The 15,113-nt window shown below is 41.3% G+C and overlaps 1 protein-coding gene across 2 annotated transcripts in view; it reads left to right on the top strand.

The window, feature by feature from the left end:
• The window catches only part of LOC133212141 (BTB/POZ domain-containing protein kctd15-like), a 64,612-nt gene extending 52,035 nt beyond the window's left edge, over positions 1–12,577 (top strand). Inside the window, exons 4-5 of one of the 2 annotated variants that reach the window (XM_061353210.1) lie at positions 4,352–4,657; positions 9,398–12,577. In XM_061353210.1, coding sequence (XP_061209194.1) covers positions 4,352–4,657; positions 9,398–9,553 — 462 coding nt within the window. In that variant the 3' untranslated portion in view covers positions 9,554–12,577. Of the gene's footprint in view, positions 1–4,351; positions 4,658–7,621; positions 7,950–9,397 lie in introns of those variants that run through there. The other variant, XM_061353203.1, reaches the window with a different exon arrangement.
• Positions 12,578–15,113: the final 2,536 nt, after the last annotated feature.

Raw genomic sequence — 15,113 nt, 5'->3', positions numbered from 1 at the left:
GTTTCTTATCAGCAACTGGCTAGTAAATACAGGTGGTTTCATACACAAAATCAAAGCCTCTAATAATACCTACTTTACAAGCACACATATTCGAGCTGTTACTTTTCAGTTGCCCCCAAATGATGTTTAGCAATCATTGGTTTTTCTCTTCCTCTATCTCATTCTGCTTGGGGTATTCACGTTCAGCTCCTGTAGCTGAGGTATCAGGTTCCTCCATTCGTCTGTCCAGATCATGGCAAGGCTTAACAAACTTTGCAGGCAGTTGCCATGGACCTGTAGGCAGTAGGACACAAATGCACTGTCTCCTACAGTTTGTCAGTTCTTGAGAAGCAGGCAGGTTAAACGAGGAGTTTGCTGCATTTCTCCTCCCCCCCCCTTTTTTTTTTTTTATCTGCCACCATCTGCTGCAGCTGATTCATGAGCTTCCTCCAGGTGACCCCCAGGTCTTTAGCGGGTTTATTCCCCACAATGGTAGCGTCCCACAAAGAGTCCCCAATTTCCCTCCATTCAGTAATGCTGAACATTAGCTGTGGATCCTTAATATGTCCTTTCTCCTTTGCCCACCGACATAGCTCTCTGAGCTTTTTCGTACTCACACTAGCCTCCCGCTTAGCAAATAATTATTCTAAAAGTGTGAGTGCCGCCTCTCGATCCATGGTGGATTTTAGAGTGCGGTCTTACCCATGGAGGTGTGGGTGCGCAGGCCACATCAGCTGTCTCTCCTAGCCGAGCTTCACCGCTTTTGCTAGTAGCTGAGCTTCACCGCTTTTGCTAGTAGCCAAGCTTCACCGCTTTTGCTAGTAGACGCTTCCTGCACCGTCGTCCCCTCCGCTTCCCCCGTCTGTGCCTTTTCTGCAACGGCTGGACACAGTTTGGAGAAGTCCGAGTCGAACCTTGAGGCCCCATCTCGGGCGCCAATTAAATGTCAGAGAGAGCAACCCGAACCAAGAAGACGACTCAATATGAGTTAAGCTTCTTGTTCGATTTCTTTTGAACATGGGGAACGAATTCTCATCAAATAACATGTATTCTTTTTTCTTTTTTTTTTTTTTTCCAAAGTCGCTCACCCTGCTTTGCATGGCTACAAATGGCAGCCTGCTCGGCAGCAGCTACAGCTGCCTGCCTGCTTCAGCAGCAACGATAAATATCTGCTGGCAACCGCACTTTTGCATTAACCCTTTCTTGCCCAAAATGTTAAAATACTATCTATTAGAAACTTTTACATGAACACAGCAAAAAATACACAGAACACCGTCTGCCCTCAACACACACACACACACACACATATGGGATCCCCCAAGCACAGTCCACACAACTACAATATTTGAAGCACAAAATCCAGACAATCATTACTTCCACTACACAATCCCACGTACAGAACGTGGCACAAGGACCTTGTGGAGAATATCAGGAAACCATCTCCGAGAAGCATCATCAGAGTGTGAGGTAGCAGGCTCAACCTTAGCAGGTGTCCCCGCAGAGGCTCTGCTTTCCCCCACATCGCATGAGGCTTGGGCTTTTATACTGACCAAAATGCACACTCATTCTGACACAGGTGGCCAGCCTATGTTGGAAGAAGTGGCCAGCAGTATTTATAAAGGTCTCCAAAGGTCAATAGAAACCTGAACATACTTATATTTACCAACTTCTAGTATATGAATATCACAGAGAGACTATATTAAATGAGTTGTATATGAGGTCATAAGTCCACAGCCCGTCACAGTCCACCCGATACCCCTGATAAGAGCATACGAGAGACCTTCACACCACCGAAAAAGCATACAGTATGTCTGTATCCCGCGCTGGTCTCGCTTCCCTGGAGGTTCGGGGGGGGGGAGTTCTTTTTGAACGACATTCAACTGTCTTGTGGCCAAATTTGTCACATCTAATACATTTGTCTGCAAAACCAGTAACACCACACTGAGGGGGGCGGGTTGCTGAACTGATTTTCTTTACAGTAAACTGCTTTTTAAAATGTCCCATCCATCCACAATTATAACATCTCATACCTTTAGTACCCCCACGATCACCCTGACCTTGTTGTAGAGGGAGTTTAACAGCAGCGGCGAAGGCAGTAGCCATGTATCCAGCCTTTTCCTCTGCTGTGTCCACTTTAAATCATACCTGAAGGTGGGGAGTAAGCAGCAATTGAGCTATCATACAGATATCATATGGTGCTAAGATATATGCAGAAAAAATACGTGCGATAATTGCCTGAATATATGATGATTTTAACCCGTAAGATGTTACCGGTTGACGCGCCTCCTTTACAACCTTTAAATCCAATGCCTCCCACTCCTTTCCCCCCCTTGGAGTGTTAAACACTGGGAATGCCAAGGGACCCATAGCCGAAAACTTTCCGTAACAACTGCATCGTGCCCAACATCCCCCTCCCACTCCCCTTTCTTTACTACTGGATTGTAGGGGGGTGGAGCAGAGGGTTTGGAGGTTTCTTTTGTCTCCAATGCTTCTAATTTCTTCAGCAGCTGTCGCAGTTGATCATCACTGAGGCTGGTTCACATCTGCCGACGAGCCGAACTATCTGAATTGTCTGAGTCTGAGTCAGGGTCAGGAAGGGGGGGGGTACAAGTCCGGTTCTGCCAGAGACTCTGGGTCTGGCTCCAATTCCAATTCAGGGTCTCCTTCCTCTGGGTCAGAGGTGACCACATTTGCACTCTCTGCCTGTACTTTTGGGCGCAAGCGCCGTTTCACTTTATCTTCCCCCGTATGCTGAGGAGGCTTCTGCGATGCCGTGCCAGGCACAACGGGGGGGGGGGGGGGGGGGGGGGAGGGGCAAATACCATAGATGTAGCACTCTTCTCTACCTCTGACTGACTTTGTGAAGGAGCAGCAGCCAGGAAAACAGATGCCTCTGCTGCCCGTTCTGATTTTAATTCCTTTAAAGTCTCAATTATCCATCTCCATAACGTAGAATACTTCAGGGTTTCCTTTGTCTTTTTACTAATCTCATCCCACAACGCCAGGCCTATATGTTCCCATTCAGAAACCTCAAAGGTAGCTTGCGCTGTGGGGCCCACTTTAACAGCCTCTGTAAGGCATCACTATCATGTTGCAGTCCTCTCTTAAAGAGAATATGTTGGAGGAGCTCCATCACTGCCTATTCCTCTTTGGATAGCAAGTGCCGTTCTCCTCCCCGGCCGCTCACCTGATCAGGGCGAGATCCTACAGTTTTCAGACGTCTGACTTCACAGCGCCGGGGCAGTGCTGAATTTCGGCCGGCTCTCCACCCCCTCTTCTTTGATTGGACATTCAAACTTGCTTGCCGCAAGTTACCGATCTGAGGGTCCCTGTTCGGGCACCATTTGTCGATGTAGGAGTCACGGACAATGCAGGAACGATCTATGTGATCAGCGAATGCCAATTTATTACAAAGCTTTAACTCCTTATATACCATTTCTTACAGGCACTTACAATGATTTGGCATATTATGATTGGATACATGTCTTGAAGACCCTTAGCGACTAACACATAAGTGGTTAAGCACAGGTGTGAGAACTTGACCTCGAAAGCTTGCCAACAGTCCACAGTTCTCATTAACTCAGTGAATTACAGCTTCTTCTTATCTTGCTTGCTTAAGCTTCCTCAGGCCTCTCACGGCCCTGCTGTATCTTTCAGGATTATTTAGTTTATGTACCAATTATCCATTCTTCTGTGAGAACACTGTCTCCACATTTGCCCAAAGCCCAGATGAGGTCATGGACAAATGGCTGGGGAGAGCTGTTTCTTTTAAGTCGTTGGAGTGAGGTGGTCACTACCTCTGTATAATTTTCCAGGATCCAAAGTAGGCTTTCAGTACATGAATAATCATGAAACACAGGAAGCAGATGCTGTAGCTGAATTTCAGACTCAGCAAAGACAGGTGAGAAGTGAAGCTGAACTGACATCTCCATCTCCTAACGTGTGCGAGAGGTGACAGCAAAGTCTGAGATCTTCTGTTATAAGATCAGAAGTGACTATCTGAGGCCAAGAATAAAGATTAGGGCTTGGGACATCTCTTAAATCAGCAGGTTTTGCTTAGTGCAACCAGTTATTTTGATTTCTTAATCCAAAAGTAAAGCCTTCTGGCATTGAGCTTGTGGCGTGACAAATGAACAAATAATTTAGTGCAGCGGGAACTTCACAGTCAGCTGTAACAGATTCACCACTAACACAATGTGGTTTTCTGTGTAGGTGAAGACAAAGAAGATGAAGTCTGTGGGTACCTGTTGTCTTTGCACTCTTGCTGACAATGCATAAGCCTAAGTAGATCAAACAGGAACAATACTCGTTGCTAAGAGACCTATATAAGCATTTCTAATTTCTCTCTCTTCCTCTCTCTCTTCCCCCCCAGGACTTTAATCTTTTATATGAGGAAGCAAAGTATTACCAGCTGCAGCCAATGATTAAGGAACTTGAGCAATGGAAACAAGAGAAAGAACAAAGGAAACATTTCCAGCCTTATGAGTGCTTGGTTGTAAGAGTGACTCCAGATTTGGGGGAGAGAATTGCATTGAGCGGGGAGAAAGCTTTAATAGAAGAGATCTTCCCAGAGACTGGGGATGTCATGTGCAACTCTGTGAATGCCGACTGGAACCAGGACCCTACCCATGTTATTAGGTTTCCTTTGAATGGATATTGCCGGTTGAACTCAGTGCAGGTAATGTAATGGCCTTTCAGTGCTGGCTCATCTATTTGTTGAGGTGGTTTTTTTTAGTATTTGTTGTTCAATTATGTGAAAATTATTTACTTCTGCCCACTTACCTTCAGTGCTTATACTGTAAGGAGATATTTTCTGCCTGGTGAGATCACAGCCTTTCTGATTTTCCTAAGTTTAAGCAGAAAAACAGATTTAGATTTTGTGTATGTTAGTGCCATACTGGTCTCATAATGGTGTTATACTGATAAATGCTAATTTTTTCATCAATGTATAGCCTGCAGCAGGGTTGTTCTTTTTTTTTTTTTTTCTCCAAAGTGTCCCTCAGGAAAAAAGAGAGTTCCAAAAACTAAAAAAAAAATATCTCCACACCATTTTATAGAAAATGCAACAATGTGTAAATGCATAATTTATATCTTACTCATAATTAAATGATGGTGCCTGTGGGATGGACTTAAAAAATATTTCATTTTATACTCAAGAGTTTTGCCATTAGGCTTAAAATGAAACATATGAAATGAAGATAACTGGACAGATAGGTAGATGGTAGCAGAAATAAATCTGTGCCTTGTGTTTAGGCAGCAGCCTTATGGATAAGAAATGCCATTTCACAAGGGATCTCCACCACTGTGGTGTTGTAGTTGTCCTTGGGCTGCAGATTTGTCCTTGGGCTGCAGAGTCCTTGGGCTGCAGAGAAGGAATGGTGTTGGTGATACTGTTAAGTTGTGCCTTACTTAACAAGGGCAAGACAGCTGTAGGTTTTTGCATGTATGCCTTTAAAATATGCTGTAAATACTGTGGAAATGAAATCAGCCTGTGGGGAATATCTCGGAAGTTGCTGTCCCTTGCAGATGGGCTGTGGCTGCAGATGTTAACTGGGATGTGGGAAATGCTTTAGTGGCCTTGATAAACTTCCCTGTGGTCAAATACCCACAGAAGAGCTGGCCCATGGGACTGGCTGGACAGACTGTAAAGACCAGTAAAGGTGGATGCAGTCATTTTAACAATGTCCATTTGACACTGATACCTCAGTTCACCTGGCTGAGCACTTGGGTCTGGGTTAGCCAAAGTGATGTGCAGTAAAAGCTGAATGCTAATTACTATTAATATTTGAATGTGCTTTGAATTCAGTCAAAATTCAGACAGAATCAGTCTCTTCACAAGTTCATGTTGAAAAAAAGAATTCTGTCAGCTTACAGTATAAATAATACTAAATTACATCACTTTACTAAATTACATGATTTTACTATATAATTAATAGAAAGTGTTTTCAAACACTTTCTGCAAAATGATGCATTTCTGAGACCAAAGGCTGATGAAATCAGCAGCTAGTTATTATTGGCTCTATGGGACTCTGGTCAGCACAGAGGTGCTTGCCCCTTCCCTTCTCAGGGTATTTTGGCAAAAGAATATTAAGCCATAAAGTTGTAAGTACAGGGAAGCAGATGCACAGATTAAGGGAAATGGGTTAGGAGGGGGAAGTGGGTGGAAGAGCAGAATAATTTCCAAAGAAGCTCAAAGAGTAAACAGTAAGTCTGCCTGCTGCTTGCTCAGATACAGAACTTTTGCCTCCCTGTGCCCTGCTGAATATATTTTGTGGCAAAATGGCAATATTTTTAAATTCTTCCTATCTTTGGAAGGTATTTTCATTAAATGTTTTGTGTCAAGAGCTGTGCATATCAAGCAAAGAATGTCAACACTGAGTAGATAGTGGTAGCCAAAAACATAACAGTAGCTCTTCATTTAATGCCCATTTGTTATTACTTACAGGTATGGAGTTTTCTTAAGACTGACAGTTTTTTCAGATCCTGGTTCTGTTGAGATACATGAGCTTACCTTAGAGAAAATGCTGTGATGCTTGTTTATGTTGAACACTGAGTCTTCATAATTAAGAATGTATTCGTTAGCATTCTGCAAATTTTAAACAAGAAGCATTAAGTGCCTCACCACTCACAAATCCTCTTGTAATGTGTGTGCGCCCCATACATAGGAGAATCACAGCTAATGGTCAGTTTTTTACATACTTTCTCTGGAGGTTTACAGGACAGAAGCTCCGATTTGATTCAGAGACACTAGTTTCCCTCTGTCTGTAAATTACCTTTTTAAAAAGTAATGTGCATAGAACCAAGTGCAGTAAATGGCATTTAAAACTGTTCATGTTCAACATGCTGTTGTCTTGTGCATGCACCAGCACATACAAACCAGTGCTCAGCACACATGGAAACAGCCTTTAGGAGCCTTTCTCCACAGAGCTAACTTCAACCTCATCGAAGTTACACTTAAAACTCTACAATATTTAAATATTCTCTTCATTGTTTATGGGATTTGGCTTGGTTTGCTTCTTGCTGAGAAACTGGATGGTACCAAGGTTTTTAAGGCTAGACGATAGCCTGCAGTCTAGTCCTTTGAGCACTTAGGTTGCAAAACCAAATCACGTTCTGTGTGGTGTTCTAAGGTGTAATGTACCTAGACTGTGTGTTTGCAGAGAGCTGGCTTAGGGGAGTCCTATGTTAACAGGCAGCCTTCCACAGCTTTGGATGGAGGCAAGCCAAGGGCACCTCTGTGCTTGGTTTTTCTTACAAGCAAATTGATTTGAAAAAGTTTTTATCAAGGATTTTGAAGTTGTGTCTCTCTCTGAAACCTTACCTCTCAGTCCTCTGGTTTGCTATCCAGGTCAATGGAAGCAGCCTCCTTTCCTGTAGCTGGGTTGCCTCTCATCTTCATTTTGCCAGCTCTAGGAATGTAATACAGTCAAAATACTCTCCAGCCTGTGGAACAGCAGTCTGATGATATCTTACTTCTCCTTCCCTCTCAAACTTCTGCTTTCCTCTTTGAAGTGGAAAAAGTGTTAGTGTCCACACACCATTTCTGTCCTACAGGCAGCATGCAGCCCAGATATGAGAGTTGTAAGCATCTTAAATATATTTTGATAAACTACCCTTCCACCCCTTCTTTTAATATCCTCAGGTTCACTTTTCTTCCATACACTGGTGTTCTTTTTTGATCTTTCGGTTCCCATGGATTAAAACCAGCAAACACTGCTGCCATGGTTTGCATACAGTTGTCCTTTGGAATTCAGTTACCCTTAATAAAAGCTCCAAACTGATGTTTCTGGAGGAAGCAAAGCCAATGCTCAGGCCAAGGAAAGGGTGCACTAAGAAATGCACCATGGCCTTGCATGGGTCTCTGTCAGGGCAGCAGTGTGGTGTGCAGATCTTTAACAGTCAGCTTGGGCCTTGAAACATAAGACTTTTCAGTACTACTGCAGTAGGTGTAACTGCTGCAGTGCTCACAGGGCTAGTAAAACCAAAAAAGAAATAAAGTTTTACTATAATGTAAACCTGTGAAAGCATATGTGTTGCCTCTGTCTGAAGGTAGGTCTATTGCTTAGATGCTCCTCTAGGTTGAACGATCCAGAGAAGCAGTGGCTGCCCCATCCCTGACTGTTCAAGTCCAGGTTGGACGAGCCTTTGAGTAACCTGGGCTAGTGGAAGGTGTCCCTGCCCATGGCAGAGGGTTGGAACTAGAAGAGCTTTAAGGTCCCTTCCAACCCAAACTAGTCTGTGATTCCATAATCAAGTTTTTAAGTGGTTTAATCCCTTTTCTGTCCCTAGTATGTCACTGTGGGCAGCAGACAGCTGTCACATGGGGATGCTGGTATTACCAAGATCATCAGGTTTAATCAATCATCAGGTTCAGTTCCCAGCACAGTGGCCTGTGTTTTATAGCAATAGAAGTGGTGCCTTGAGCGAGACCAATACAGGCTGCCCCCCTTGATGGCATTTACCAGTAGAGGAACCATTTTTCCAGGCTGCTGCCCTGGACCCAGGAGAGCCAATGCTGGGTGGGAGGCTGAATGGCATCTCCTCCACTAGATCTGGCATTGTGGATCTGCTGAAGGTGGACCTGGCATCTGCTCTGAGAAAAGTCTGTGTGTGTCCTGCACTGCTGGGAAGCCATATATTAACATGCTAATGCATGTGAAAACACAGGCCTGATCATGTTGCCAAGATCACTATGTCCTAGGGTAATGTGCTGTGTGACAGCCTCAGAAATTAAAGTTGTTTCTGGGTTCCTTAGATTCATGCATCTAAATTGCACCAACTTTTCTTTAGGAGGAGAAAGAGAAAATATTTATTTGGGCATTACAAATTAACCGCTTTCTTGGGCTGGAACGTTTCCTGGTTGTCCATGTCTTGGCTCTGCATCCTGTCCCAGCCATGCTCCGCATGCACATGCAGCAGCACTCCCTTCTGGCAAGGGAAAATCATGGCTATGATGTTTGTGGAGATCTAGTGGAAGTGTTACTCAGCCTCCTAAGACATTGTCATCTGCCAAGGAAGAGCAGAGAAAAGTTTTCAGCCCCATTCTGTAAGCCTGTTCATATTACTAATGAATAATAGATGCTTTTTATTACGACATAAATCTGATGTTGCTTTCTTTAAACAGTAAGAGAGAGTATCCATATCACCACAGTCCAGTATTTTACTATATAATGTACTAAACTGTTCTGCAGAGTGCTTGTTTGATTAATTTTTTTCTGCAGATGCTTGCTGAGAGCAAGACTTTAATCACATTTAACAATAAGTCATTTAACAATAACTTACAGAATTATAGCTGAATAATATTCATTCAATGTTAACTCAAAAGACTAAATCCATCATTTAGATGTGGTCTTCCTGAACGCTTTTATCACTAAAATTAGCTAAATATTAATCTGATTTCCCCCCCCCCCCATTGCAGGTGCTTGAAAGATTATTTCAGAAGGGATTTAATGTGGCAGCTTCATGCGGTGGTGGGGTGGATTCCTCTCAGTTCAGTGAATACGTCCTGTGTCGTGAGGACAGACGACCACAACCAACCCCAACAATCAGAATAAAACAGGAGCCCCTGGACTAGACCTTACCCCTACTTCTTTGTAACCGTAGAAGTGTTTAATAGTCCCTTATGTGAAACACTAAGGATTTGCAAAACAATATTAGCAAACAGATTTTGACTTTAAGTAGCCAGTTAGTGGTACTTTGAAACCACCTGTCACATAGCCAGCCATGACATGCATTGGAAAAAATATTTGTCCATTTTTCATTATGGAATTCCTGAGCATACTCAGCATATCAGCCCTGCTGGGAGCGTACTTTGGGCTGAACAGCTGTGGTGGTGGAAAAGACAAAGCTTCATCAACCCCTGTCCATTGGTTGGATTTCTGAAAGAGCAGTTAAAGCAATTTGAATAGATCAGCAGAAGAAGCAGTTCTGACAGCCTTTCCAGCCGTACCCCGATGCTGTGATGCATGGAAGCAGGAGCCTCTGAGAGGAAGATGGTTCCCTAAGAAATGCACTGAGTATCTTCCCTGACTGTTGCACCTCCTTCATATCAAATGTGGTTTACACCTCCATACATGACGTGACACTTCTGTGATTGTACTTGCTTGTATTAGCAAATGGCTTATTTTTATACTATATTTCCAACGGAAACATCTCCCTGTGGACAGACTCCAGAATCTGAAAGGGACTGATTTATAGTCAACTGGTGCTCTGTACTAAAAAACCCCACACAAAACAATGTGACAACAAAATTGACAAGGCCAATTATGGCAATGTTTGCAAAAGTAGGGATCTGGAAGCACAAAATAAAATGCCAGCTGCCATCCCATGTGGGTCACATACCCAACATGGAGCTGTAGTTCTCTTAAAGCCAATCTTGTTTTGACTCAGAAACTGCTAAGCAGCATGGTTCTGCCAAGCAAGCTCTGACACCCCTTGTTAATCATTTACTAACCATGTTGTAAACCCACATTTAGGAGGAAAAATTAAGAATTTTGGACAAGCCTACTCTTTATGAGTCTGGAGTTTTGCAAAACTATGTTAAAACCCTCTATACTGCCAGTGTCTGATGAAAGTTGGACATGCTTGTTTAGATTGGTTTCCCTCTATTATTTTAAACTATTATTAAAATACAGTTTGGTAGCTGCTCTCTACCTGTAATTTTGTCTATTGAAGCAGACTGTCTTCAGGAGGTGACTGACTGCTCCTTCCATGCATCAGTATCGACTCTGACTCACAGTGCTTCCTAACTCAGGAGACGGCACTGGGTTTTCAGGTGTAAGGTTATAAACAGCATTATGCTAAATCCTGTTGATTGCTGCTTGGCATGATTGAGTTGTCAGTAGCTAATTCATGTGTTAATGACAGTTTAGTTTCTCCCACATTAATTTATAGAATACTGTTGTAGATGCTGAATTTTAATGAAACTCTTTTTATATACATAAATACGGCAAAAATAAGGGACAGAGTATGAAGTGGTCAACAATTCCTTAATGCCAATTGATTACAATCAGGCAAAGTTAAAAAATCATGTTTACAACTAATATTTTCAAAAGCAATGAGCTGTACTGACTGCCCAAGGGACAATCTAGGCAGGGGTCTAATTTTTTTAAGAGGGCTGGATACCAGTACATGGAAAATCAGACCTCTGCAGGTTTCCTCACCTTGGTTACCCAACTCAGCAATCTCATAGCTGGTCAGTGTTGGCCTGCTAACTTAGCAGAACAGTTGAGCACATCTGCCTACTTCAAAAGAGTTGTAAAGTTATTTTATTTTGTGGTTTTATACTTGTATGACATTCTAAAGTTGCTAGGCATTGCCATATTTGAATGTATGGCACACCATTCACCTTTGTAAGATATCTGTATATTATATGTTTAATATTGTAAAGAACTTAACGTATAATTGTCATGTATTTGTGTATGCACATTTCTTAGTACTTCATGCCATAAACATTCCTGTAAAGTAAATGATCAAAAATAAGCAAGTAGGGTGGAACACTCACTGTATCTCCCATGTTGTTTGATAGACAAGAGAGTTTTCAATTGCATCTCCTCCGGCCTTTTGCTACATTCAGCTCGATGTAGCCATGTCTTACAAAGAGAAAAAAAAGTGTTTTATTTATTACTTTCATACACTGAGTTCACTTTGAGTTCAAAGTATTCTTAAGTAAGCTATTTAGCTTCTTGTTTTAATCCTACATACGCTTATGTCCTGCCCTCCTGGACAGGGAGGTTTGTGGTTGGTTGGTTTTTCTTCAGATTAGTGGTTTTTACTGTATGTTTTTTTAGAGCTCAATAAAGCAGCTCCAGTGCTTTGGGCAGCTTGTTAAGGTGGCATTGGAAAGGGTTCCAGGCTGTGCCAGCCAAGTTAAATGTGAACTTCAGATGGAAAGTTTGAGCCATGGCATCACAGTGTTGACTGCAAAATAGCACTAAGGCAAGGAAGATGTGGAAACAATCTCTTGGTTAGAAGAAATATGCCTTTAAAAAAAAAAAATAAGCTAAGACATGTTCTTTTAGTTAGTAACTTCAGGTCACTTATTTAAAGTTTATTACAGTTTCATTTATATCTTTTTTACTTATTTCCCTATATGTTTAGGCAGCAATGGCAGCAAAAACTGATTTGAATTCTTACTTCTGGCCTTAAACCGTAGCAGCATAACTTAATTAAGAACATTGCTCAGAATCACTAGGATGGATTTTAGAACACCCCAACAAGCCCAGCAAAGGCTAAAAAAAAGAAAAAAAAAGCCCAAAAGCAAATGTAGCTAGGCTTCTCACCCAATTCGACTGCACAAAATGGTTCTGATTCTCTGGTGCCGAGCACTGAATCTGTGGCTGGAAGAACTCACGTCTTTACTAAGACTTCTCGTACATTTCCCACTGCTGTGCTCTTGAGCCTCTGAAGGAAAGAGAGAGGGAAAATGTTCTGTTGTGCTTCTTGGACTGATGGCTTTTGAGAAAGAAACTGCTGAGTGCATTTCATTTACTGTATTAACGGCATCAACATTTGATGACAATTTTATTAGATGTTTGCAAAGGATAAGGATCAGCACAACAAAACATTGAAGTATATGGGTTTATTTCTTTGTGGGCATTCTGTTAATATTTTAATGCTAAATGTTTCTGAACAATGCTCAAGAATGACAAGACTGTGAAATTCCTGTTTGATAAATTAATACTGTATATCACTCAATGTGTTACTTTAGTAAATTTTTATTTATTTACAAAATAAATACAAATAAGAGTATGTTTTCACACAAATTAGGGGTATTTAAGAGTATGTACATAAATCATCAAAATAATGTAATTCTAATAAACACAAGGCCTTTATAAACAATATGTACAAATTATCAGTACATTTAAAACATAATTTTACATTTCCTGGCCTTAAATATTTTATGAATAATCTTTTGGCTAAACAGCAGCAGAATAAATTTTCTTCTGCTTTTCATAAACCTTAAAAAAAATAAAACTTTTTTTTAAAAACTATTGGGCAAATAGTTTTATTTGTGCTTTTGCTATGGTTTCCCCATCCAAAAAAAAAAAAAAAAGAGACTCAAAAAATTGGCAAGATAGAAAAGCAAATTTCTCTCTTCCATGGTTACTGCTAATACTGTTATGTTTGAAGTACAACTTGTGCCCACGTGCCTGCTCAATACTCTTAGCCAATACCCATTTAAAAGACTCACACTAATGCCACTTGGCTTTGGTGTGGGCCTCTTAAATCCCAGTTCAGCAAAGCATTTAAAAAGCATTCATCCAACCTTTAAGTACTTACATCTACTCATTATGATTCAAGTCATGCTCTTGTTCATAAGCCTCTCTTGACCGTCGTCCTCAGGTCCAATTGTCCAAGGCCAGGGCATGGCCAGGCCCCTGGCACAGCGGCACTGGAGCTTGCCTGATCCTCCACTAGTGGAACTGGGCCCCAAAACTTCCTTTACAGTGAGTTTAAAATCCATATAGAATACTCTATAATGTTAACTGAACGATATTCTCTTTTAAAACCACCATTAAATAATACACTTTGCAATAAATATTTTTTTTTTTCTTAGAAAATAAAACCCAACTTTGATTCGTGTTACTAACCAATTGCTAAAAATGCACAAAAGGTTGAGAAGATTTCAGAAAACAACTGGAAGCTAGTCAAGGTAACTCAGCTAAGACCCACACACACAGATTTCATACACTTAGGATTTGGTTCAGCAAATGGCTCAGAAGAAATGAGCTGTGCAGTAAAAGCAGAAATCTTAACTATATAAAATTTGTAAGAGTGTGCAGTGGCTATTCTCTTAGCTGTGCCAAAGATTGCAATTATAACTAATCTAAAATAACAACAGGTATCACCATGGTTAGCAGAAATAGTGCCAGTGAAGCTAAAAAGTAAACAAACCTAGTACCATCCATGAACATACAGGTTAACACCACAGTTAGGTCCTAATCCTGTGAACCTGTCCCAGTGCTCCTTACACAGACAGTTGTGGTGAGTCATCATAGCAGCCTTGCCAGTCAACGCCATCCACTGCAGCTGAAGTGGACAAATGGAGCAAGACTTTGATGTTGGTTGTCTCTCTGTATTTAACATTTTAAAACCTTTTGCACATTTTCCTGTGTTTTTTATATTATTTTTTTTTTAACATAAAGGGAATTATTGCATGTGTCTGACAATTTTACAAAACAAAATTACTGGAACATTGACTTCTGAAAAAATAGAAGGCACATTAAAATGACAGCTTTTCAATGCAAGCTGAGCTTCTATATGGAGAATTCAGTACAATTCTTGGCTTTATTTAAGCAGAGCTCGATAGAGAAGGAGAGAATGGCTTGATTCTCTTTCCTGTTCCATGTAGAAGATGAAGTCCCTGAGGTTTACGCGAGTTATTTTCTGTCGTGCATGCTGCCGGGATGAAGGAGTGCCCAAGCCAGCCTGACCTCCACCAGACATACCAAGACCCTGCAAAGAGAACACAGCAAAGTCAAAAGCCCTGAAATGGCAAAGAGTTTCCTTGTACTCTCAGGTTTACAACTACTGACTGCTGGATCATTTGAAACATCTTAAATGTATTATTATGAGTTTAATTCTGAAAGTATTACATGAGATTTTCTTTTTTTTTTTTTCTATTCTTTTGAGTCTTACCAAGTTATCCTGAGTAAAGAAACTCAATTGAAAACACATGAGGCTAGACCTCAGTTCATTTACAACTAAGTATGTCTGACTAATTTTCCTGCTATACTCATGTTAACCATAGACTTATCTGACCAGTTTAATTTCAGGAACCTATTTAGGACAAAACTATTTGCAGCAAATAAAGCCATCTTCAGTACATCAAATGTGTACAGCATCCTACATGTGTACATCCTGAGTCTAGGACTGGAAAAAGGTGAGTGGTGTATCAGGATGCTACTACTGCAATAACCTCTGCAGCTGTGAGACCCATGGGAACCCCAATTCTCTCCTCTGAATCTACTGAAGAGAAAGGCTCATTGTGGGAAAATAGTGAGCAACCATGCCCCAGTACACAACCAATGCTCAGCTGAGAAGTGGAAAAATCACAAGGACATTGTGTGATAATAAAGTCAAATATCAGTATACTATTTTCTAAGGATATGCTAAATAATTTTTATTTTTGT

This window comes from Neopsephotus bourkii, unplaced genomic scaffold, assembly GCF_033783945.1.
Source record: "Neopsephotus bourkii isolate Nb327-2 ecotype Australia unplaced genomic scaffold, CSIRO-AGI_Nbou_v1 NB_59, whole genome shotgun sequence".
Lineage (NCBI taxonomy): Eukaryota > Metazoa > Chordata > Aves > Psittaciformes > Psittacidae > Neopsephotus > Neopsephotus bourkii.
This window is presented reverse-complemented; position numbering and strand designations above follow the sequence as displayed.